The 25,363-nt window shown below is 42.0% G+C and overlaps 1 protein-coding gene across 3 annotated transcripts in view; it reads right to left on the bottom strand.

Annotated features, from left to right (window-relative positions):
• The window catches only part of ZBTB44 (zinc finger and BTB domain containing 44), a 34,108-nt gene extending 12,633 nt beyond the window's left edge, over positions 1 to 21,475 (bottom strand). The window contains exons 1-2 of one of the 3 annotated variants that reach the window (XM_060251190.1): positions 20,997 to 21,475; positions 1,295 to 2,360 (exon numbers count right to left, since the gene is read on the bottom strand). In XM_060251190.1, coding sequence (XP_060107173.1) covers positions 1,295 to 2,312 — 1,018 coding nt within the window. In that variant the 5' untranslated portion in view covers positions 2,313 to 2,360; positions 20,997 to 21,475. The remainder of the gene's footprint in view (positions 1 to 1,294; positions 2,361 to 20,996) is intronic. The other 2 variants (XM_060251189.1, XM_060251188.1) reach the window with 2 other exon arrangements.
• Positions 21,476 to 25,363: the final 3,888 nt, after the last annotated feature.

Raw genomic sequence — 25,363 nt, 5'->3', positions numbered from 1 at the left:
TGACAACAAATCAGCAGCATTCAAGCAAAGGAAAGCCTTATGACAATAAAACAGATCAGATATAACAAATCCTTTCCGTTCTGCCCAATGTTTTTTAACTGCTGTTTTTGTTTTGTATGCCGTTTAGGTCTGGTTTTAATTGCCACTGGACTCAAACTTTGTTCTAAAATTTGATAAGTTGCTACAGCACCTGCCTGATGTGTTCACAGGGCTCCCAAGAAGCCAGGATTTCCCTGGCTTCTCAGGAGCTCTGTGCAGGAATACATCCAAGGTGCATGCAGAACTACCACTGAAAACCAAGTGACTGGCAAGGCCCTTGGCTGTGTTCTTACAGGAACACCCTTGAGGCTGGCAGGATACAGAGCTCAGCATTATTATTATATAGTGCCATCCCAGTGTATGGCAAGCTGAGGGTACAAGAAGACATGCCCTTGCCTTTAACATTATATTATAACACTACTCTTCCAACTGAAAATTTTTGGTTTTGCTTAATTGCTGTCAGAAACAATATACTGCTCTATCACTGTAATGATTTCACACAAGCAATCACATGTCACTGGCATCTCTTCCCTGGACTCCCACTTCCATGTGTTTAAGGGCACGGGGTCAGATTACATCAGTCTAGTGAACCACTTTTTAGCTAAGGGCTGACAGAAGATAAATTCTGCTCCCCCTTTTAATTTATAAATCATGCTCTCAAATTTCTGGCAGTTTAGGTATAAAGAGCCTAGCAAGATAATGCATCCAACGTTTGCGTGCTTTCTATTTAAAGAGGATTCACAACCACTGAAGTCGACGAAACTCTTAATAGGTTGAGCAATTTAATTTGAGCAGAAACGCCACCAATATAGAACATCAACATATGAGCTATTCGAAGCGCGGTGCAAAAATAGCAACAGAAATATGTTGAGGCATGTGCCCACTGGAACACTATCCCTGCTTCCTTAAAGCAGTGGTGCAGCTGAAGTAGTATGACTGCACGGCTCAGACATTTCCTCCCTGAAAGGCTCCAGTCTGTTCCCACCCCCTTCATGGTGCTAGGCTCACAAAATAAAAGATCCGAGCTGCAGAAGAGTCTCAGTGCTGAGCTGTAAAGGGGATTAATGACTATACACTCTCATGGCCACAACACTCTCGCGAAAGTAGAATGAAAATAGTCAGTATCATTAACAAGAAGAGTTTTTCAGTGTCTTGAAAATACTACACTCAAACACTTAGAATGTTACATGAAAAGAAGGAAGGCCACATTGCTTCCAATAAAATCAGAATGGAACACAAGTGCAAGCGATTCTACCTATAGAAGATGACTGCGGGCTGATCAAAAGGTCTTCCTGAACTTGCTCGCTTCCAGGAACCGTCTGCTGATCGCTCAGGGAACTCTGGGATGCGCTGACAGGCTGTGACACCTCCTCGTGAACTTCCTCATCACTTAACCTTTCCACTTTGACACGCACATCTTCTTCAATCACCAGAGGGGAACTGACCTTTGTGCTCTCACAAGTCACATAATCAGTAATTCTTCTGGATGCTTCTGCTGGGCCAGGCACTTCTAGAGTCCGAGAATTTTCTACTTGCTTCACCTTCTCTGACTGAAGCCTTCGGTCAATTCCAAAAGGGAAAGTCCAAGGAAAAGACAAGGAAGAGTCTACAGGGTGACTTCTAGACTCTGCATAGGAAGCTGAAGGATTCAGAACCTGTGGGGAGTTTGTTTGAGTGCTACATTTAAGTGGGCTTCCAGGAGACATGACTATGTAGCTTTTGCGCTTCCGCCGTGACTCTCGGCAGACAGGAATGGTTCTTTCTACCATGCTGCATTCTGAAGAAACTGGAGAAAGGCTGCCATCTCGAGAGGTAAAGTTGCAGTTTGCACTGTTTTCCTGTCCTGTATCTAGCACCTTTTCTTGCTGGCTACTGGGAGTGTTCCATAAAATGCTTGACTTCATGAACTCAGAACAGGTGCTAGCAACACTGAACATTTGCATATAGCTAGCTGCGGCCAAGACATCGATAATATTTTCTGTGTTAATCGACAGTGTTGCTGTGTATGCATATTCCAGAAGAGGCATGAACCCGGTTACAGTCACATGATGCAAGTCCAGTACACTTTTGCTGTCCTCTTCTGCTTGTCCAACCAGCTTGGAACGGAAAAAGTCACTGCAGGCTGCCAACACCACTTTGTGTGCCCTGAAGATCTTGTCTTGCACACGAATGGTGATGTCGCAGAAATGCCCATCGTTACGCAACATGTTCAGCTTCCCGAGCATCTCCTGGCTGTGTGCGGGGGAATTGTGGGTAAATGTTTTGACACCCATCTTTTTGCTTTTTTGCCAGAATCCACAGTATGAGAAATCAAAAGGGACCTATGAAAGAAAAACAAATAAATAAATCCATGATGACAAAAGTCATTTCCCTAGCAAATGAAGCCAATACTAAAATGTTATAAAATTCTACTATATGTATACATTAGATATATAATATATATTATATGTATATGGTTAATACAGTATGCCCTGAAGGGAAGTCAGGAAAAATGCAGGTCAGAGAGTATGCATCATTAACTCTTGAAGAGACAACCAACGACCTCTGCAAGAATTTCTGTTTATCTTTCATATTTTACTCTGCAAATTGCTTTGAATCTGTTGACAGGAAGGCAATGCATAAATGCATTCAATGGAAAAAAAAATCAGCATGTATTTATGATAGAAAGCACAGTCCTCAGGAATTCTTTAGAATACATTCTGCTATCACATACTCAAACCCAACTCAAAAGCGATATCCCTCATTCAGTCAGCTAATAGCATTTGTTTACTGCTACTGACTGGGGGGAAATTACTCCGGTAGTCTGCTTTGCATCTCAAATCACTGGTGTGCAAAGACTAGGCTAAAACCCTGTGTGCAAACTTATGGAGGGAAGGAGGATGAGGACAAAGCATTCTCTCCCAGTGGCATGTCGCATGGATTAGAAAACTGGGTTGGGGTGGAAGGCGAGTTGGACATGGCAGAAGGGCACATCAACACTCATGGTATCACTTCTCTCATAAAGGTGTGGCAGGCCAAGAATTGCTTCAGATCATCCACTGTCTATTGTAATGCATGTTCTACAGTGACAGTAATTTTATCAATCCAAAATTAGTCTGGCAGAAAGATGAGGCAAAAATACTTCAAATATTTAAGCAATATTTGCCTCTTACCATACAGGTTACAGGACTACAAAGTCACTTTGAAGGCAGTCTATTTCCTTCACGTTGACTTCTTTTACTGCACTATTGAAAAACAGCCGATTCTCAATTCATTCTCCCATCTCATTCCAGCTTTCTCATGCATCATACTGCAAACTACTTCAAGAGAAAATAATGTATCTTCTGGAGCACAACATCAACTGACCAGCATTAAAGGTTACATGGTTGATCTATTTCATTAGCTAGAAATGATGAAGCAACTTAACATGGCAGAGTGCTTTGGGTTAAGCTATAAGGATTTAGAAGGAAACCCCTTACTGTCTGGAAAGGAAAACTAAACAAACAAACAAAAAGCATTCTTTTGAGTGAAAAACCATGTGGAATTTGTTGAACCGCATAGGCAAATAAATATATTCCACACCTATGACCTTACTCAAATACTATTTCACTAAATCCAAAACCCATTTCAGTAACACTTTCTTATTTTCCTGTACAGGCATTTGATTCTTCCGATACTTGTGCATGGAGAAGGCACTTTTGTTGGATGTGTTGATTCCCAATGATTACACACACACTCAGTTTGTACAACACACCATTTCAGGTGGTCCCCCAAACCTTGGGAGTGACTTTCCAGTCAATGTGAGCATTAACATGTTTGGATTGATGTTGGAGGAACAGGAAATTCCCAGTATGTGAGTGGAACACAGTCGACAGCTTTTTGCATCTGAGCCAGCCTCTTCAAGCTGGTATTCTGGAAGTATTTCTGAGTTGAAGTTCAGATATGTGTTATTGAAGTTAGCTTTCCCATGACCGCTGATTTTGGAAAATAAATACATAAAGTGAATAAAAGTTAAAACACACACATATGCTTAATATTACTTTACCCAAACAACCTGTTCTGGATTTTCTATTGCTGAAGATATAGAGAGAACCTGAGGTTATCAAAACCCCATGAGGCTCATGTCACACATTATAAAGGTAAAACCTGAACTTTACCTTACACCACTGGAAATCCCTTTGACATATAACTATATAGCACAAGAATTTCAAGAATGCGATGTGTGATCATTAGGCTACAACCCCAGTGAACTGTACCAGTGCAGCAGAACAAGACTGCTGTTATGATGAAATGACTCCTCACTCCATAGCTAACATAAATAACCATTACAATTAACTATTACAATTAAGCATTGGCAGGATACAAATAACCATTGTTTAATTTGTACCCTGCCAATGTTTAACCTAGCCTTCCAAGCTTTGGAAGGGATACAGAAAATATTTCTATAGCCATCTTTCAGACTGCCTAGGAAGATGAAAACTGATATTCTAATGGTAAATAACCAATGGAACAAGCAACATTTTCCTGTAGCACTAGGATCCTGCACATACTCAGTGAACATAAGAACATAAGAGAAGCCATGTTAGATCAGGCCAATGGCCCATCCAGTCCAACACTCTGTGTCACACAGTGGCTAATAGCCACTGATGGACCTCTGCGCCATATTTTTATCTAAACCCCTCTTGAAGGTGGCCATGCTTGTGGCCGCCACCACCTCCTGTGGCAGTGAATTCCACATGTTAATCACCCTTTGGGTGAAGAAGTACTTCCTTTTATCCGTTTTAACCTGTCTGCTCAGCAATTTCATCGAATGCCCACGAGTTCTTGTATTGTGAGAAAGGGAGAAAAGTACCTCTTTCTCTACTTTCTCCATCCCATGCATTATCTTGTAAACCTCTATCATGTCACCCCGCAGTCGACGTTTCTCCAAGCTAAAGAGTCCCAAGCGTTTCAACCTTTCTTCATAGGGAAAGTGTTCCAGCCCTTTAATCATTCTAGTTGCCCTTTTCTGGACTTTCTCCAGTGGATTCACTGGAATGTTCTGGGACTGAGGGACTAGAATTTTTGATCCGGTAAAGACAGGAATCTGATCTCTCTCTCGCTCTCTGTCACACATACACCCTTTATATACACATTTGTTGAGAGTCCTGCTCAGAATGCCAGGAATTTTAGGAGACTTCCTCAAAGAGTCTGAGGCAGGGAGAGGGAAAGTGGTTTTGACTCTTTAATTGGCTAGAACAAGCAAGAGAAAACACAGCTTCAAGAACATGGTCTGGACAAAGATAGAACCAGTACAAAAAGACCCAAACTTAAATCTAATAATTTTATTCTCTCAACTCAACAGTACAGTTCTCTTCATAATTTTTCCTTCGCTGCATAACCATTCCTACATATAATATAGATTTCCTCTTTTTTTGTAATAAATGGCTTTAAGTTAACATTTTCCATTTCCTGAAACTGCTACCTCATTGTGGTCAATCAGCTTTACTTAAATATGCCCACACTATACAAGGCACAAGAAACGTGGCCAGGAAAAACCTGGAGGTAAAAAGAGATGGTTTAGCTTCTAGAACAGCTAAGCTGATTTATCTCCATAAACTCCTTGTCGTGATGAACATTAAAAATTTCTCATGCTTGCTCGGTATGTGGGAAGGTAAAACAAGATTGGAGAGGTGACTTCCTGTTAAAAGTCTAGTAACTTGAAAGCTGGGACAGCTGCGTAAATTCCATGCCCCTTAGGAAGACTGAAGGAGCTTTTCAGGAGAAGCCAGAATAGCTTGACCCATATGTGGTTGTTCAGAAACACTGTAAAACTACATGTGTGGTCCCTGTTCCAGAGCCTGAGGAAGCTAGGTTCTGTGAAACCTCGGGGAGGGATGCTAGCTCAGTGGTAGAGCATCAGCTGGTAAGCAAAAGGTCCTAGGTTCAATCCCCGGCATTTCCAACTAAAAAGGGTCCAGGCAAGTAGGTGTGAAAAACCTCAGCTTGAGACCCTGGAGAGCCGCTGCCAGTCTTAGACAATACTGACTTTGATGGACCGAGGGTCTGATTCAGTAGAAGGCAGCTTCATATGTTCATATATATGTTCAGATGAAATGGCTGATCCAGCTAGTGGCACCATTGCTAGAGTGGCTGATCGGATCCCATGGGACACTTCATGAATTTGCATTTTTGGACACCTGGTGTGTCTAAGTATTCACCAAATAAGGCCCATGTTGGTAGTAACTGAACAGACAGAAGGCCCAGAAAGATTTGGCTACAATTAACTTATTTGTAGCAGCTACCAAAATCATTATAAAAGTAAGAAGAAGAAGACAACATTGGATTTATATTCTGTCCTCCACTCAGACAGCTGTCATACAATCAGGTTTTTGAATATCCAAATTCAATATCTTAAGAGATTATTTTCCAAGTATTTAGTTGAGGTAAGGAGCTAGAAAAGATTCTTAAGTGTAAGGATGTTCACTGGCAACTGGACAACAAAGAAAACTGACAGAAAGTTAGTTCATTCATTGGAAATGTGGTGTTGGAGGATTTTATGGGTATTGTGGGCCACCAAACAGATAAATGTGGGTTCTAGATTGAATCAAGCTTGAACTCTCCCTAGAAGCTAAAATGACTGGCTATTGAACTTTATTCGTATTTCAAGACGACAAGAGTCACTGGAAAAGACACTAATCCTAGGAAAAGTTGAAAGAAGCAGGATAAAAGAGAGACCTAACATGAGATGGGTTGACTCAAGCAAGAAAGCAATGGCCCACAGTTTGCAAGTCTTTCAAAGCAAGGTGGTTAATGACAGGACATTTTGGAGGTCATTAATTCACAGGGTTGCCAAAAGTCACAAATGACTTGGCAGCACTTAACACACACACATCTAGTTGGGGAGAGAACAAAGGAACTACAACATATTATTAACCCCCCCCCCCAAATATATAAAATTCAAGAACCAATATAATTATTGAAATGTTGTACTAATACCAGTGAGACATTCAAATCCCTGCTCAATCAAAAAGCTCAGGTTGACTGGCCCATCCTACTTCATAGCACTGTTGGAGCATAAGACAAAAGAAAGGGAGAAATATGTACCATCTCCTGAGCTCCTTGGAGGAAGGGCAGGAAAACAAACGTAGAAGATATAGTCAACTTAAGCTTAACACATTCCAGTACTTTTTGAAAGATGCCTGAAAGGCATAGCTTAACTGAAGGCCACCAAGATCTGAGGCCAGGAAAAACATTCAATGAAATCAACATAAGAGCATCAATAGAATATGGCCAAGGCGAGGAAATTTCTGAATTTCCTCATTTGCAGTCATTTAAAACTGATATTACCTGTTCATATGCAGAACAATTAATACACTATTGCAGTTGAAATAACTAAGTAATATGAATAATGTAGAGTATTCTATAACCTGAGCAGCAACTTCATCAGAACAGATAGGAAACAATCGCACAGCTGTATGCGGCCAACCACTTGTAGTTCTTCCTGCATCCAGCGCTGTGTGTGTTCCCAGCATTTAAGGCAGTTGTTCTTGGCCTAGATAGTAACACTTTCTGCTCTCCCCTCCCCAGCGTTCCTGCAAAAACCTATTCTCATGTGTTGAGGGCCAATAAATCCTATTCAGTTTATAGCAAGTGATTAACTATTGTAAGACTGTTGTGGTTTTATGGGACACATTAAGAAATACCACATTCATGTAGGGTCGCTTTAGTTTTTAAAATATTTAAATGCTGAGATCCAGTGTTTGAGAAATATGCAAGACCAAGTCTTTAATCTTACCTAATCAACGTTTGATTTCTTGGCTTGCTCCCGTCTCACTTACTTCCAAAGCCGACTGCCATGTCCTCTTAGCAAAGGAATTTAGACTCTAACCTAACAAAGAATTCATGATGAGCGCTCCTCCCCTCTCAGCCTGATATGGAGTTGTGCTTGCTAAACTGAGTTATTTAGGTGAAAAACTGGAATGAACTTTTAGCACTTTCTGAATATCAGAACCCCACCCGTGTGCTCTCCTGGCATAACTAAGGATTTCTGCAAGCCCCTTCTCAAAACTTGCTTCTAAGCTTTCATTATAGTAGCAACGTGGATAGAGGAAGAAGTATATGTCTCTTCCTCTCCCAAAGAGTCTTTAAAGCTGTTTGAGCAGAGCAGCTGAGAAATGTAGCTTGTAAACAACCTGACACAGAAAAGGGGTGGGTGAGAGATGCCCCCTCTTCCTTGCTGTCATGGCCATGGCCAAGTAAGTGGAAGGATGGGAGAGTTACAATCCAAGTCACAAAAGACTTGGATTATAATGGCTTGGGGTTACAACATTCACCCCATATTGAAAGTGAGCATTAAGAGCAGCTGAAGTTCATTTTCCAGGTCTGGAAATTATGAGTTCTGGTAGAATGACTACATACAGCCAAGGCTTCAATAACCTTTTCACAGCTCGTGGGGCCTTGGTACAAAGATAACACCAGCCCTGTTCACATTATGATGAATGCATGGACTTCCTGCATGTAGGTACTTACATCTATCAAAAAGAACTAGCACACATTCGCTCTAAAAATTTAAGCTAAATACCATTATCTGGATAAGTGTGCAGTTTCAATCACACATTCAGCTGTACATGTGTTGAATGCAGCTTAAGGATTACTCTACGCATGTTTAAAGAAAGAACCCAGTGTATGTGGATAGCACATGAGTTCTATATGACTTGCAGACAGGCAACCACAACTTTTCCTTTGCCACAGACTGTAACGTAGGGCACATACTGCTCTTCAGTAACTCTAGTACAGAAATTTTTATTCGAGGTATCAACTTTCGTGTGCACATGCACTTGTTCAGATACAATGAAAAGAAAACCATTCAAACTTATAGACATTTCATTGTATCTGAAGAAGTGTGCGTGCCCATAAAACCTCATATCTTGAATAAATATTTGTTGGTCTTAAAGCTGCCACTAGACTCTAACTTTATTCTATTGCTTCACAAGAACACGGCTACCCACCTGGATCTATCTAGCACAGAAAAATGGGCTACCTTTCCAGTAGTATGTGTCTGAGAGAGTGAAGGAGTCACAAGAGGTGAGTCAACATTTTAAAGCTTTGTAAGAGCTTTAATTGCTCCGTGCACTATCGCTTAGGCTTTCAGTTAATACAGTTTCTAAATATAGCACAACTTTCTCCTTATACTGCAGCAGGCATCTAAGGACAGCATCTTAAGTCAGTCTTATTTGAAAGACAACGTGAAGCATGACTTGTTGCCTTTCAGATGTATTGCTCTGCGGGAGTTGTTTTGTAGAAACATAGGTGGTGGAGCTCATTAGCATAACTCATTAGCATATGCAGCTCCCTCCAGCCAAAAGCACCCCGATGCAAGAAAGGAGAGCCCTGGGCGAGCAAGGCCTGCTTGGGCTGGCTAGAGATCCAGCCAATCCAAGCAGGCCTTGCTCGCCTGGTGCTCTCCTTGGCTGCCCCCACCACAGTCAGAAGGCCAGCAAGCCACCCACCACCCAAAGCCACATAAGAAGTGGAGAAAGGGTGGCATGGGCTTCTCCAGGCGTTAATGAGGGCTGCTGGGGGTGTGGCAAAGCCCCTTGTAGCTGGCTGGCTGCCCGCTCTCCTAATCCAGGGATTGTTATGCAGCTACACCTACTATTCGATGGACAAGGTAGGTGGGGGGGGAACCCTCAGAAAGGTTCAGGAGCTGTGCTCCTGTGAGCTCCTGCTGAATCTGAGGCCTGTTGCTTTGCTAGAAATACACTTTAAGGGACACTGGTCGCTTACAAGGGATGCAATTCTGCATGTAGCTTAATTGAAACCAGCAGGAGTTTAAGCAGCCTAACTATGCAGAATTAAAGCAATTTATTCATTCCCAGTGCCCCTTTCTCCAGGAGCTGTGGTTTCCCATTATCTTTTACCAGGGCTTTGTGTAAATTAGAAAAACATGTAGCATGTCTTCTTTAAAAAATATGTACAGTATCTTATCTTGAGGAGTAGGCTAATGCACTAAGATATTGGCAGGATTGTGCTTGTACTTCTTATTCCAAAAACTGAGCATTTCTGTTTTCCATCAATTTCAAAGGGATAAGCTAAACTCAGATGTTACAGGAGAGGCAGAAAGTGTCTGGAAACTTTGAAACATTAAGAAAAACAGACTTTCAGGGGTGGGAAGAGGCTAGAGAATGTGGAAGTATTGGTAAACATGGCAAAATGTCATATTTATTTTATAAATTTTTATACTGCTGTATAAACTTTTAAAACGCCCAGGGCTTTATAGCACAAATAATCTTAAAAGTGTCTTAAATGTAAATTTACTTCATCTGAACCACATGAAGTGAATTATGTATGACCGCTGGCATAAAAAGATGTGCTTTATGGTATATTTTAGAAGTACAACAAACCTTGATATTAGTCAAGTAATTATTACATATATACCAAGTGTCAGAGGTTAATCTGCTGCATCTAAAGTATCTTATTTTCTCAATTGACAAAAACTACAGAAAACCAGTAGAAAACAGAAATAATTAACATTGTAGAAATCAAAGGGAAAGTTATTTAGATTTCAGGATTACACAGAAACGGAAGAAACTCACACCACAAGAGACAACCTTAGAAAGTAAACATCCTTGTTATGTAACAAGGAGTTACATTAGACATCGCTATAGTGGTTACACCACTTATAATAAGCACACTTATGGTGAAGTCAGCCTCATAAGGACTTGCTTCAACATGCATAGGATTGTGCTGCCTGTCAAACACTGGAATCCTAAGCAGTTTAGGAACAGGTCTATGGCTTGGTGGTATTCTTGGACACAGGCCTACTGCTTGTTACACATGCATAGGATTGTGCTGCCTGTCAAACACTGGAATCCTAAGCAGTTTAGGAACAGGTCTATGGCTTGGTGGTATTCTTGGACACAGGCCTACTGCTTGTTACACAGGCAGCAGTTGTGGCTAGAAGTGCCTTTTACCAGCTTTGACTGGTTAGCCAACTGTGGCCTTTCCTGTGCAGAGATCTGGCCACTGCAGTGCATGACCTGGTTACATCTAGATTACCACAATGCACTCCACATGTGGCTGCCTTTGTAAAGTGCACATAGACTTCACTTGGCATAGAATGCTGCAGCCAGGATGCTCTCTGGAGTGGGTCTTAAGGATCATCTCACTCCAGTCTTGGCCCATCCACACTGGCTCCCAATCTGTTTTTGAGCCCAATTCCACAAGCTAGTGATGGCTTTTAAGGCCCTATATGACTTTGGACCAGCATACCTGAAGGACTGCTTTCTTCCATACAACCTACCTGGTTGTTAAGGCTGTCTTCTGAGGCCCTGCTTCAGGTGCTCCCAACTTCTGAGATTAGGTGGGCGGCAACCTGAGAGAGGACTTTCTTGGCCAAAGTACAAAAACTATGGAACTCTCCCCTTGCACCCGGAGTTATCTGCCTGTCCTCTTCTGTTACTGTCTGCCACCAAAAGATTTTTTGTTTAGTTTTGACAGGCATTTCTCGGTGATCCCCCTTCCTGTTCTACATTTTAATTACCATTTTATGTGCTTTCAATATGTATTTGTTTTGGTTTTAGTTGGGTTTTTTTGTGATATGCTTTCAGAATGTTTTAACTGTCAACCGTGTTGATGGTCTGTTTGGACAGAAAGGCAGCATACACATTTTGTGAATAATACTGATAAATAAATAGATGCTCTTAAGACCACTGACTTCAGAGGACTTAGGGAGGGCCAGCGGCTCCATTGTAGGGCATCTGCTTGGTATGCAGAAGGTCTCAACTTGTAAGGGATATGCAATCGCTATGAGTTGTCTGCAACTTGACAGCAAGAAGAAAAAGAAAAAAGGTGATGTGAAAGACTTCTCTCTGTCTGAGACCCTGGAGAGCTGCTGCCAGTCTCTTACTCCGATGGACTGATGATCTGATTCAGTATAAGGCAGTTTTCATGTGCCTTCAAACAGCATACCTCTGCTTAGGATTGTGATGCTGGTCCTATATATATTTAGTTTATCTACTGCTCAATACCATTAAGCATTTAGCCTTGGAAGTGCTAGAATACGTTAAGTTTAGATCTCTACTCAGCACCCCCGCTCCCCCATTTCTGGCTCTTGCCCTCTGCAGACTTAAAAACTGAAAGGTTCATCTGAACCCTACTTTCCCCCAAAAAAGCTTTTATTAACATTCACAATACCATTCCAAAATCAAGTCCAGAGTAGGTTACTTGTTTACTAATCCAAATACAGAAGCAATGCAGTTGCCACTAATATTCACTACTCCTGAAACCTGAATCCAAGATCTACAGCAGCATGACTTGGCTATGTAGCTATAATTTCAAAACACTTCAAAAACTTAATTCTGCAAAAAGAAAAATTTGTAATAAGTTTCCTCACCCCTGTTAATTTGCTCTCAATTTTTCATAATAGGCCTCTCTTTTCCAAGTCTTAAAAGCTTTACAGCTCTACTTGTCTTTTTGTTGCACTAAAAAAAGTTTCAAGGTGTGTACTCATTCACTAATCCACCCATTACTCTTACATAACTTTCTTCTGTAGAAGGAAGTGACTTCCAGGAATCTTGCTCAAGTTTAAACAAGACTAATAGCTAGTATTGTCATCACCTTTTCTACATTGAGTCATCTTTGAACAATCATACGAACAAAACTGTGTATGTTAAGATCACTTTAAAAACTTCCCAAACAACAAGCATTTCTGTTGCAGGTTCAGCACAGACATGCCAGCACAAACAAGGATTAGAAACACTATAAAGTTCAGATCTGTAACACCTATCCTTAAAGGAAGAGGAGGGGGGCATTTGACTATGCTCTGTGTGGTCTTCAGAAGGAACTCTTACATCCTTCTATTTACCTTCTCCTTGCCCTGAAGTGGAGTCAAACAAAAATGTGTGAAAAGGACACCAGTTAGCAACTTGCAGCAGATGCTCCAGCTGCCTTAAGAGAAAATAAATTGGAAACAGCTTTTGTTTATATTTGGAGGATTATGCAAGACTTCTTATGGTTACTTGGGATAATTAATTTATTAATGATTGCTCCCTTTAAGTATTTGAAGGTGTGTTACTTAGAGGAGGGCAGGGAGCTGTTCCTATTGGCAGTAGAGTACAGGATTTGCAATAATAGCTTTAAATTAATGGCAGGAAGGTTCTGGCCCAATATCAGGAAAAAAACATTTTTTACAGTAAGAGTTGTTCATCAGTGGAATCAGTTACTGAGGGAGGTGGTGAGGTCCCCCTCAACTGGCAGTCTTTAAGCAGCGGCTGCACAAACAATTGTCAGGGATGCTGTATGCTGGTCCTGCATTGAGCAGGGGGTTGGACTAGATAGTTTGTATGGCCTTATCCAACTCTGTGATTCTAACTTCACAGTCCTGAGATAGTCGCAGCAAAAACCAGTTTTAGCACTGTATCAAATGAGAGGAAGCACAGGAGAAGGGAAACATGGATGGTCACTTGCATAGCCCTTACAAGATAAATTAGAAGTATAGAGTGGTAGTTGTGAAGCAGATGTGTACAAACACTCAAGCATCAGAACTGTGCTTTGTACCTGATTCTGTGAAATGAAAATTCAACAAAAAGATACATGAAATTTTGACTTTTCTATGTTTCTTGACGTCATGATAAAGACAGCCTCATCCCACCAGCGCTCTCTAAATCCAGAATAACTAAGTGACAAAGTGTGTATTCTAAAACCTAAGCCTTAATAACTTTTCTTAAAAAAGAAAAAAGAAAGAGGTAGGGTTGCATACATATAAATCATGAGGCACACAGTTTTTAGGTTCAACAAAGGAGTCAAGTTGCACCTTTAAGACCAGCCAATTTTTATTTAGAATGTAAGCTTTTGTGTGCTCTTAAGCACACTTCATCAGACGACGAGGTTAGTAAAGTTTATGGATTGATTTGTAAGGCTGCCATGAGTAATTAATCACACAATTAGCGTGACAGTTAAAACAGTCTGTATATATCACCTGGGTATTAAACCTTCCCAAACAAAATCCTGTTTTCTCCACTCTTAACTCTAATATTTCAGCGTTGGATCCAAACGGAGTAGTTTTTTTGAAGGCTAACTCGTCATTTGGCAAGCTTGAGCAGCACAGCATTAGCTACCTGCCTGATCATGGCCTGTTTCAGATGTGCTGCTTGTCTGTGCCACCTCCTTTCTCCTATTATCACATTTCCTCTCTTATACCCCGGGTTCTTGGCAACTGCAGTTTGCTGCAATGACCAAATTAATAAAACTAAGATTACCACAGTTTGTCCCCACAACAGCACTAGGAACCATAAGTTTGCAATTCTGGTTTGGAGGCAAATTACAGTTTGTAATAAATGTGTTTGTCTGATTCAAGCATTAATAACCAATAACTAGCAGATAAGAGAGGGAATCTGGGCACCGTGAAGCGGAGGAACGAGGATGCAAGCACAATAGGTTTTTGCCCCTGTCGCTGCAAAGAAGCCTGAAGATTGTGGTAGATGTCAAATATGCAGCTATTTAACAGGAATGCACTATGCACAGAAGTCATTGTGTATCTCTTCTGCACTCTGGTTACAGATTGCTAGAATAATTTTGGTGGTAAGAGGAACTAAAACATTTTGGGGCTGAACTAGACTAAGGTCAGGATCCAACAGAATATTAGAGTTCAAAGAGATTCTCGATATGTTTCTTCATTTCCAGCCCTCTCTAGACCAGTTAAAAAACTGGTTTTGAAACTTGCCTCAAGTTACAGGAAATTTCACTGGGGTGGCACAAGTGCCTAGCAGGGATATTTACTGGGCAGAACATGGTTTCTCTCTGACATGGAATGTAAGGGTTCAAAGTGCGCACTGGGTAAAATATGAATTTCTTTAAAAAATTCAATTGAAAAAACAAAACAACTTGTTGAGTATCATATTTGTAATGCAATGACCTCAGGCTTCAGTAAGGTGTATATCCTCCACATAGTTCTGTCTTTCAAAAAGGGGCTTGAAAAATGTTATGATAATTAAAGGATTATATCATTAAGAAGCAGGAAATATATTCAGAATTTAAACAAGATGCTTTTAAACAATTAAAATCCAATGTAAAATTAAACCTTAAGGTTAAAAAAAAAATCATGTTCAAAAATCCCATATTTCTACCCACCCCAACATAAAGGTGCCACTTGCTTATGGCAAGAAGCCATTGTCTCTAACACTGTGCTCAAGCAATAACCTTCCATGAGTTGGACTCCTGAAGCCCAGTGCTTTTCCACTGAAGTACTATAGCGATTGTGTCTGCTCTCTTTGATGGGAAGGTTGGGAATAAGACTGGCAAAAACCAGATGCTACCCGCAGTGCTATGCTGTGTGTGCATGCGGGAAAAAAACACCAGAACTGGGAAGCAAAGTGGGGTGTAGATTTATACCTCTTCTCACTCACCACAAACCCTAAAATATATTGCAATGCTTGAAATACTTCCCTGCATCAACCTTGTAGCTAATACATACGTTATCTCCTTGTCTAGATATAATCTCTTAACGCTCTGGGACCTGTGAAGTGCTGTGGTTTACAGTTACTACCTCCAGCAGAGCAGGGCTGGCCAACACTATAACTTTTCCAGACTGGAAGACAAATTTCCCTTTGAAGCTATCCACAAAGAGAATAAAGCAGGGCCTGCATCCTCAAGGCAAAAACATTACCAATATACCACCCACTCTTCTACAGTGCAGGGTAGAGGAAATTACTAATGGAAATGGTTAAACGGTCAGAAAAGAAACTTGTTGGTACATTATCCACTTGGGGCATTACACACTGTGTAAACAGAATGTCTGTACTGACCAAGGGTTGAACCTGAGAGCAGAAGTGGAGTCCCAGTTTCTAACCTCCTGTCAGTATTGCCTACAATATTCATTCATGTTTGTAATTATCTTCTGCTGCACTATTTCTCACTATTTTTTAGTTGCTAGACAACTAAACAAGCAAACAGAAGAGTGGCTGAAAAATGAGTTTGCTGAGATAAAGTTGGGAACCTACACACAGCAAGTGATGCATATGTGAAGGCAGACAGAGTGATGTGGTAGGACTATATACTTCAGCATGTTTCACTAATACAAATGACCGCCCCCCCAGTCCTGTTCCTAGGTCCTCTATCCCCCCAGGAACTGGATTTTTGGGGGTATTGCAGGCTCTTGCAGGAGGTGAAATCTGGAAAGTCATGCTCCATCAAGTGCTCTTTGCGCCACTGGAAAGGCTGCACTGGTTTCAAAGCAAGGACTTATAACTCAGCACAAACCTTGCTCAACAGTGCTGTGAAGCCATCGGTATCCCTGATTTTGCAAACCGTACCTGTTGCATGTAACACTGATAGTACTAAAACCTGCTTTATCCTGACTTGTTCACCTGCCTTGCAAGCCTCAGCCTTAATGAGGCAGTTCTCCCTTGCAATGGAGAACCTTCCAGGTCCTGGATACCTGGAGTGATACTGATAGTCCATGGCTGCTGTCTTATTGCAAAATCTAAACATAAAACTTCTAGTCTAAAGCAGTTATTGATATACTCCCATTTCCTCCCCTTAATTTAACAGAATTGCCTTTTACTAAAGCAGCTTCGATGCCTTCTCTTGAGAAGATGATCTTGAAGCAGTGATAGTGTCGTTCCTGCCTTCTAAGGATTATACTCCATGCATCTTACTCAGACAAGCTATCAACCATTCAGGACAAATTGATTTAAACTGAAATTAAATTAACTTTCAATAATAAATGGGAAACTGATTTGAATTCACAATTTAATCTTTCCTTTCCTTGATGATTTAAATCACCAAGAAAATGATTAAAATTGTGGATTTAAATCAATTTTCCATTTATTATTGAGATACTTCCCATATGCAAGGGCATGCTAACTAGATATTATAAACATAAAACATATTGATTTAAAACTGTGTACAGCCTTTAGCCAAACTTAGAAAGTGCACTGTAGCATTTCTTAAATGTTTAATACATTTACTGTTTTAGATGACATACACTACAAATATACAAATGATATGTTTTCAAACAATACTTATAACTTCAAATAGAGTCTCTTACGACATGCTGCTACAACAAGTTTCAGTAAACAGATGATAGCTGGAATCAACACTAGAAGAACCAGGGTTCCTTTTAGTTTTAGCCTGTCCTTCCCTTCCAACAAAAAAAAAAAAAATCGCAACCAGAAACAAAGGCTGTGGCAGGTACTGGTCAGATCACTGTTCTCTATGAGATGGAAGGTTGACTGACTGTTTACTTAGCAAGTACAGTCCAATATTTGTAATTCAGGGAACTGAACTAATTGCAGAGATCAGGTACTTCCTAAGTATAATACAGGAGTAAACGAGTCACCCAGTGGATCAATGAGAGACTCCTGGGGTGACCTTTCCAGCCTTGGTCTCAGTATCAAGCCATAATATAAAGTGGTAATTGTTTTGCTCCACAATGACTAACAAAGATGTTTCCCAGTACAATCCTAAAAACACTTTCCTGGGAGTAAGTCCCACTGAGCAGATTTTAGCAGAATTCTGAGTAGGATTGCACTGTTCTTCATAGTTCTTAAGCAGCCTTTTGTAAGTCTGTGAAATGGTTGTAAGTTCACTTCTAAAAGATAAGATATTTGCATTCACTTAATAGTTAATTTTAAACAACTATTTTTGAAATTTAAATTATAGCTGTAACATTGCAAATCGCTTATTTTTATTCATCTTACAATCATTTGCAAAAAGGGTTTTCTTTAAACTTGAGTCTAGCCTGGAAGATGGCCCATATCTTGATACTGACAATCTAGCCATCTAGATCCACATCACAATGACAACAAGACTAAAGGTATCCCCTGTGCAAGCTCCAGTCATTTCCGACTCAGGGGTGATGTCGCATCATGACGTTTTCACGGCAGACTTTTTTACGGGGTGGTTTGCCATTGCCTTCCCCAGTCATCTACACCTTACCCCCAGCAAGCTGGGTACTCATTTTACCGACGTTGGAAGGATGGAAGGCTGAGTCAACCATGAGCCGGCTACCTGAACCAAGCTTCCGTCGGGAACTAGACTGTAATGACCTCTACATAGGTCTCCCCTCAAAGTCAATTAGGAGACCCTGCTGGTGCAGAATGCCACAGACTGGCTATTATTGGGAGCCAGATGGAGCACTAATATTTCTCCCATTCTGCAGTCACTCCATTGGTTGCTCATCAGTTAGTGGGCTCAATTTAGATTGCCAGCTATCACATATAAAAATCTTTATGGTCTTGGTCCCTCATATCTGTGGGATTGCCTCCTCCTCCCTCTGTGATCCATAACAGCTTTGCTCATCTCAGCAGGGCCTTCCATTGGAGCCACCCTGCAACTGGGCAAAATCAGCACCTGCCCATATACATGTTCTGTTACGGTCCCTGATGAGATCAGGAAGGCTACCACTCTCCTGGCTTCTGCAAACTATGCAAGACTGAAATATTCAAGAGAGACTTTTTGCACATGAAACAGGGCTGTGCTGTAACAAACTGGTTCAGAAAAAAGCTTGGGATTAGGCATTTTAGACTGTACCTCTGTGTACAGTTTGGTATTATCTGTTACTATAAAGTAGCTTGCTATTATGTGTCATATGCTTTGTTTAATCTCTGTTTCAGATCTCTAGTTGATTCCAAGTAAAATTCTATTCCACTGTGTACTGGATATCCCATCCTGCTGATTGTACTTATTCTGTGTAATGCACCTTGTGGCCCAGTGAGAAAAGTACACTATAATAACATATATGTGTGTAAAATACCTGCAGCCATAGACAGAGTTAGGCTTGCTTAAGCACATTAATTTCAGCAGGTTTAAAAATGTCTGCCCCTGTACAGAATAATTTATGTAGTTCATTATCCTCATTTTCTTACAATACCACAAGGAAGATAATTATTCTTTGCTTACATATAGATGAAGAACTCAAAATGAGATAGAAATCTTGTGCAGGATTATTCAATGATTTGGGATCTGATTCCAAGTTATTTGTATACAGCTGATTCCGCGTTATTTGTATGCAGATGACATCAACTGGCCTATTAAAGTTCACTTGGCTGTACATAAGCTGCAACAAACACAACTGAATACCTGCCCACACAAGACTGGCTGGAGAAACTGATTTTCTGCAGTGATGTGTCACCCACTTTTATAAGGAGGGAAAACAATTTCAGTAACCCACAGGAACCTAAACCTGTATTGCGGAAAATGCATATAATCAGGGAAAGGAGAAAACCATTTTGAAATGACTGAGTGTGAAACAAAGACTGCTCAGAGAGAGGTCATCTTTAGGACATGAGAGGTAGGAGATAAAGAAATTGGTACAGTTAGTGACAACACTGGTGGGTAGGTCCACCATCACTGGCATCAAGGCTGGAGGCACTTCCCCTGAATTTTCAGCTTACTTGCTTTTAATAAGCATCTGTGGTGTCAATATTCAACACAGTTACTCAGTAAGTGGTAAGCCTTCTCTTGGCTTCAAACAAGAAAGGCAAAGACATTACGATGAATGGTCCTTAAAATAATTTTAAATAAACTATAACTGCATTAGTCAAATGTTATAGTATGTTAAATACAAGTCATTTGTATTTAGACTTCTGCTGTCGCATATTGATTAATGTTGTCTCCCTAGATCCTACCCATGTACTGTTTGGCCTACAAATATCATTATATGCCATGCAAAGACCGTCAGACATATATCAAAGCACAATGGATATGCTTGAAGATAAAAAAATGGGGTTAGAGGTAAAGATGTTTTAAGCAGAGATGCACAAAAGAACAAAGTGCCAAAGAAGGCAGGCAAAAGTTTTAAATTGCAAGGACAGAGAATTGTGAGTCAATGACAGTAGTCCACATCATAGTGAAAAGAAAAATAACAAAGTGAACAGTCATATAGCAAAGACAATGCCAAGTGGATGGACTTGATGCCAAACTAACTACAGAAACACTGAGTAGGCATTGCAGTAAGACAAAAGATAGGTGTCCCCTTAGGTAGACTTCAACAGAGATGAACACAGTGAATTCATGCAAAAAAGACAGAAGAATAACTGGGAGCAGGTGAGAGCACAGTGGCAGAAAGGCTGGAATATTAGGTTAGGTTCAGGTGTGATACAGGTTGCATAAATGTTAAGAAGCAAAACATGCTACAGGACACTGGAGGCCATGTCAAGAGAAAATTGGAGAAGTGCCAGGGCACAGGAGAAATGGGGGCTTGGGATTTGACGATGGCTATGTCAGGGCCAAAGCCAGTCGGTGCGGGACTAGAACAAAAACATGCTGTGATGCAGTGGCCAAAGCCATGAGGAAAAGAGAATTAATGTCAGTTTTGGGGAGAGATGGATAATCTGAAGAATGAGTGGAAGATGGATATTTTTAATGTTTAGTGGCATCTGAAGAGACAACATAATATGATTTTTAAAAATATGCCCTGAGGCACAGGAGCAAGGCAAAAGAATACCAGGAAGGATATGGTTAAAGGCGCACATGTCTGTCTGTGGCCACGCAACAGTGATAAACAAACCTACATTTGTTTGTTTTCCTCCCTTATCCTTTTCAATAATATGTGTGGTGCTTATTAGATTTGCAAACCGTTCTGACCAGAGGCCCTCACTTGTTTCCTTGTATAGCACCGAGTTTAATTTCGAGCACATAATAGTACAGGCTTAATAACAAATAATAACGCATCATAGGCAAGAGACAGGGCAGCAGATTCCAGGCAGTGGGAAGAAAAGGCTTTCACGCAGGAGGAAGAAGAAAGAGAAGGGAGATGCAGTTGGGCAAAGCTATAGAAGAAAAGGCAACCAATGCAGGGAGGATCTAGGTAGGGAATAAGACTGGTGGTGGGGGGGGGGGGGATGCAATGGAAAGCGAGGTGGGGGGAAAGGATGGAATCCCCAGGAAGGGGGGCGGGGCAGATGCCAAGAGGGGGCGGGGTTTGCCTGTTTGGATCCGTCTACCCGCCCCCATTTTAAACCCCAACCCACCAGCCACCTCTTATTCCCCGTTACCTGCTTTTGGTGGGGCCCTCCCCTTTTCCGGGCCCGGCAGTAAGGTGTGTGTGTCTCTCTACCTATTTCTATGTGGGAGGCAGAGGTTTTTTTCCGTGTTCCCCCCAACCGGGCTGGAGGCCGCCTCCGCCACAGCCCACCCCCCCTATCTCGGCCCGCGTCTGGGCCCCCGCTGGGCCATGGCGGCCGCCGTCGCCACCACAGCCGTTGCCTCTTCTGGGCTCGCGCCGCGGGCGAAAAAAAAAGGGGGGGGGGAGGAAAGAAGGTGGCAGAGAGGCCCGCGCGCCCGTACGCAGGCGCTCTGAGGAGAGGGAGGAGTGGGGGGGGGGAGAAAAAGAGAGGCGGTGCGGGGCCGCTCACGCGCTGACTGGCTGGCGCGCGGGGCCCAGGCGCTCGAGCTGCCCGCTCCCCCCCCCTCCTCCTCTCACTCCAGCCAGCCCAGCCTAGCCGGGCACTTTGTTTGTGTCCCACAATGCAACGCGGCGGCGACGGCTGCTAGGGAGGGGGGATTCGATGTGAGAATGAAGGAGGCGGAGCTGCGCTCTGGGCAGGTGGGCGGGCACAGTCAGAAGGGCGGGCGTTTGGCGCGCGCTGGTTTCGCTGAGGCGCGGGGGGACGCCGATCTTGAGGTGAATGTTGACTTTGGGATGTTTGTCCTGACGGGTTTGATTTCCCCACAGGGCACGGGGATACACACAGGCATAAACGCGTTCCTGTCCCCCAAATGAAAATAAAACAACGATGGGTGAAATCGCGATCCCCATACACTTTAAATAAATAAATAAACTGGGAATAAGTCTCCCTTGAATCGAATCCGTTGTTTTACATGTTTAAATTAAACCTTTTAAGAAACGAATGCCCTCATTTTAAACCCAGAGCTAACCTTACACAGACTCTTATTTATGGCACGTCACACCTAATGACACAGACATCCATCTGCTATTCTGATTTATTATAGACCCCAAATTGTGCTGCTTTTAATCTAACAAACATCATGATTTTGCACTTTATATTTATATACTGCCCACTTTATATTTAGGACTGTTGGCCATTCCATCCTATTGTCTGATGAAGTGTGCTAGCACACGAAAGCTTACATTCTGAGTAAAACTTTGCTGGTCTTAAAGGTGAAACTTGACTCCTACTTTGTTCTTCATTGACTTGTTGGTGGGGCTTTTTTCCGCATCAATGCTCGCACTTCAGGATCTGCAGTGTGTGTTCAAATATAAAACTGTTGCTTCTTGTGCCAGTAGTGGGCTGAGCTTCGTCTTGGTGTTCAGCACTGAGATGTGCTGGAGGCAGAAATGAGAGAAGAAACTCATAAGGGAAAAAGGGGGGGGGGGAGGAATTTATCATCATCATAATAATGTACCTTTATTGGCATATCTGGAGGAATTTACCAAGCAAGTGGGCTAACCTAGCATTGCCCCTGTCAAAAATTCCACAAGCAGGATGAGGTTTGTTGGTTTCTGTTCCTGCCTTTATAGGCTGATGAAAACACTCAAGGTGGTTCACCCATCCAATAATAAAAAGTGTGCACAAATTCCACTTGATAACATAAAAAAACACATTTTGTGTGAGTGCCACCAAGTTGCTTCTGACTTACGGTGACCCTATGAATTAATGTCCTCCAAAATGTCCTCTTGTTTTGCAGCCTTGCTCAGGTCTTGCAATCTGAGGGACGTGGGTTCCTTGATGGAGCCAATTCATCTCATGTTGGGTCTTCCTCTTTTTCTGCTGCCTTCAACTTTTCCCAGCGTTATTGTCTTCTCCAGTGAGTCTTGTCTTCTCATAATGTGACCAAAGTACAATAGATTCAGTTTAGGCATTTTAATTCCTAGGGAGAGTTCAGGCTTGATTTGATGTAGAACCTACTTGTTGGCAGTCCAGGGTATCTGAAAACTCTCCTCCTCCTATGCCACATTTCCAATGAATCATTTTTTCCTGTCAGCTTTCTTCATTGCCCAGCTTTCTCACCCATACATAGTAACGGGAAATACCATGGTTGGTATGAAATAACTTGATCTTGGTCACCAGTGACACATCCTTATGCATAAGAATCTTCATGGCTGCCCTTCCCAGTCTCAATTGCCTTCTGATTTCTTGGTTGCACTCTTCCTTTTGGTTGATGATGGAGCCAAGGGATTGAAAACCATGAATAATTTCAATTTCTCATACCTTAAAAGTTGCATAGTTTGCCAGCAGTCATTACTTCTGTGGTGTCATCTGCATATCTCAAAGATGCAAACATCTACTTTGTTGCTGGTGGGGTTTTTTTAGCCATTGGTTAGTGGAATGGTACAGATGACCAGCCCAATCCTTGGGCAATTTTGGTTGTATGCACTTATCATAGACTAGGAATAAGACCTGTTTTGAAGAAAAATACAACAGGATCTAGAAAGAGGCTCTGGGCAAGTGCCCCCCCACCCTTGCTGTCTTCCCACCCACCTAAGTGAAGGCATTCACTCCCCCCCCCACACCTCAAGAGGAGCTGATCTCTGCCATCTGGAGAGCAGTTGTAATTCTGAGTAATCTCTAGACCTCACCTGGAGATTGGCAACAGTGGTTTCCCAGGAGGAAATGGCTGGTTTGGAGGGTGGAGTCTATGGCATTGAACCTGACTGAGGTTCCACTCCTTCTCAAACCCTACCTTCTCCAGGCCCCACCCCTCAAATTTCCAGGAACTTCTCATCCTGGGGTTGGCAACTGCTAAGTCACACTGGCTGTCAAAGGGGGGCTGCTGCTGAACAGGAGCAAGCAGCCAGACTTAGTTGTCATGTCAGTCAGGTGGCATCAAATCACCCAGAGGCTGCTGTCAGGCCTAGGGTAGCCAATCTCCAGGTGGAACCTGAAGTTCTCTTGGGATCACAACTGAACTCCAGACAACAGATCTCTCTCCCTATTCTGGAGGGTGGACTCTGTGGCTTTATATTCAGCTGAGGGCTTTCCCTTTACTGCCTAGTGACAGCCTCTAGCTAACAGCTTCCCCAGTGGCCCTGTCCTTATCTATCATGCAGCAAGGCTGAAGGGTGCAAGGTTGTCACAAGATTGTGGGGTGCAACCACAAAATGACTGCCCCAAGAGATAAAGCCAACCACAGAACATCAGGATGTAGGGTTATGTATAACTCTCTCTTCTACTTTTCAGGCAGAAGCTTTGCTTAGCAGGCTATATTTTTAAATAAACACACTGACCGATTTCACACTAGGCTTGTTCCAGGTGGAGAGCCCTTTTACTCCCAGCGTTTCTCTCCATTTTCACACAAGCTACCGTGGAGATGCAAATTGGCGTGCCACTTTTCCGCACAACCAAGACCCTCTTGCAAGCGGTTTCTATTTGCCGCAGGAGAATGCTTACCAACTTGCAGCTCCAAGGCAGCTTGTGCAAAAATGGAGAGAAGTGCCGGGGGCAAAAGGGCTCTCCACCCAGAACAAGCCCTAGTGCAAAATGAGTAACTGTTTTCAAATATTTTCTTGTGTACCTGCACAGCTTACTTTTAGTCACTCAGTGAAGATCCTTGTGCTGTGGTGGCAGCTGTTCCCAGAGCAACATTTTAAAAATCTGCTGAGCCAATCAGGAGTTGACCCTGCCCACTTTCTAAAAACCCTTGGCAGGCACCAGGAAAAGGGCATAATTCTGGGGTCTCATGTGCCAGCTGCCTCTGAACCCAAAGTGGCCATTTAGCCTTTGAGGCTAATATCCATTGATAAACCCAACTTCCATTAATTTGTCTAATCCCTGTTTAAAGCCATCTAAGCCAGCAGCCATTACAGTATTATAGATCAATGAACTCAATGAATTAATAATGTAATTGTGGCAATCTCTTGAGTAAACGAAGTAAGAGCTGTATAGCAATTTGTATGCTGAAAAGGTCAACAAGAACATTTACCGAAGTCTTATTTCTTACTTTTTCTTTGTTTGCTTTGTTCTTTCCAACAGTATTCCTGGCTTTTTCATTCTTTCAGGTTTCTTTCCTCTTTCTGCTACTATCCGGTCCTATCATTTTGCCACCATTTCTATTTCTGCTTCCCAATACTTCAGAATGGGTTCAGAAGAGGTAGTTGTGGTCCTCGTTGAGCTGACACTCTTTTAATGCCTTACCTGCCACTGGCCACCCTCTCTTTGCCAAATCTTACAACTTTAACATGTTAGTACGCTTGAAATTTTTGAACTGGTTTCTCCTAGTTATCATAATCCAACTCTATTATGATGAATGACATCAGAATGTTCATTCTGTCCTGTAGAGAGACATCACACCAGAGTCTTCTATTTCAGAATCGTAGAGTTGGAAGGGGCCTATAGGCCATCTAGTCCAACCCCCTGCTCAATGCAGGGTCAGCCTAGAGCATCCCTGACAAGTGTTTGTC

This window comes from Heteronotia binoei, chromosome 12 (assembly GCF_032191835.1).
Source record: "Heteronotia binoei isolate CCM8104 ecotype False Entrance Well chromosome 12, APGP_CSIRO_Hbin_v1, whole genome shotgun sequence".
Lineage (NCBI taxonomy): Eukaryota > Metazoa > Chordata > Lepidosauria > Squamata > Gekkonidae > Heteronotia > Heteronotia binoei.
This window is presented reverse-complemented; position numbering and strand designations above follow the sequence as displayed.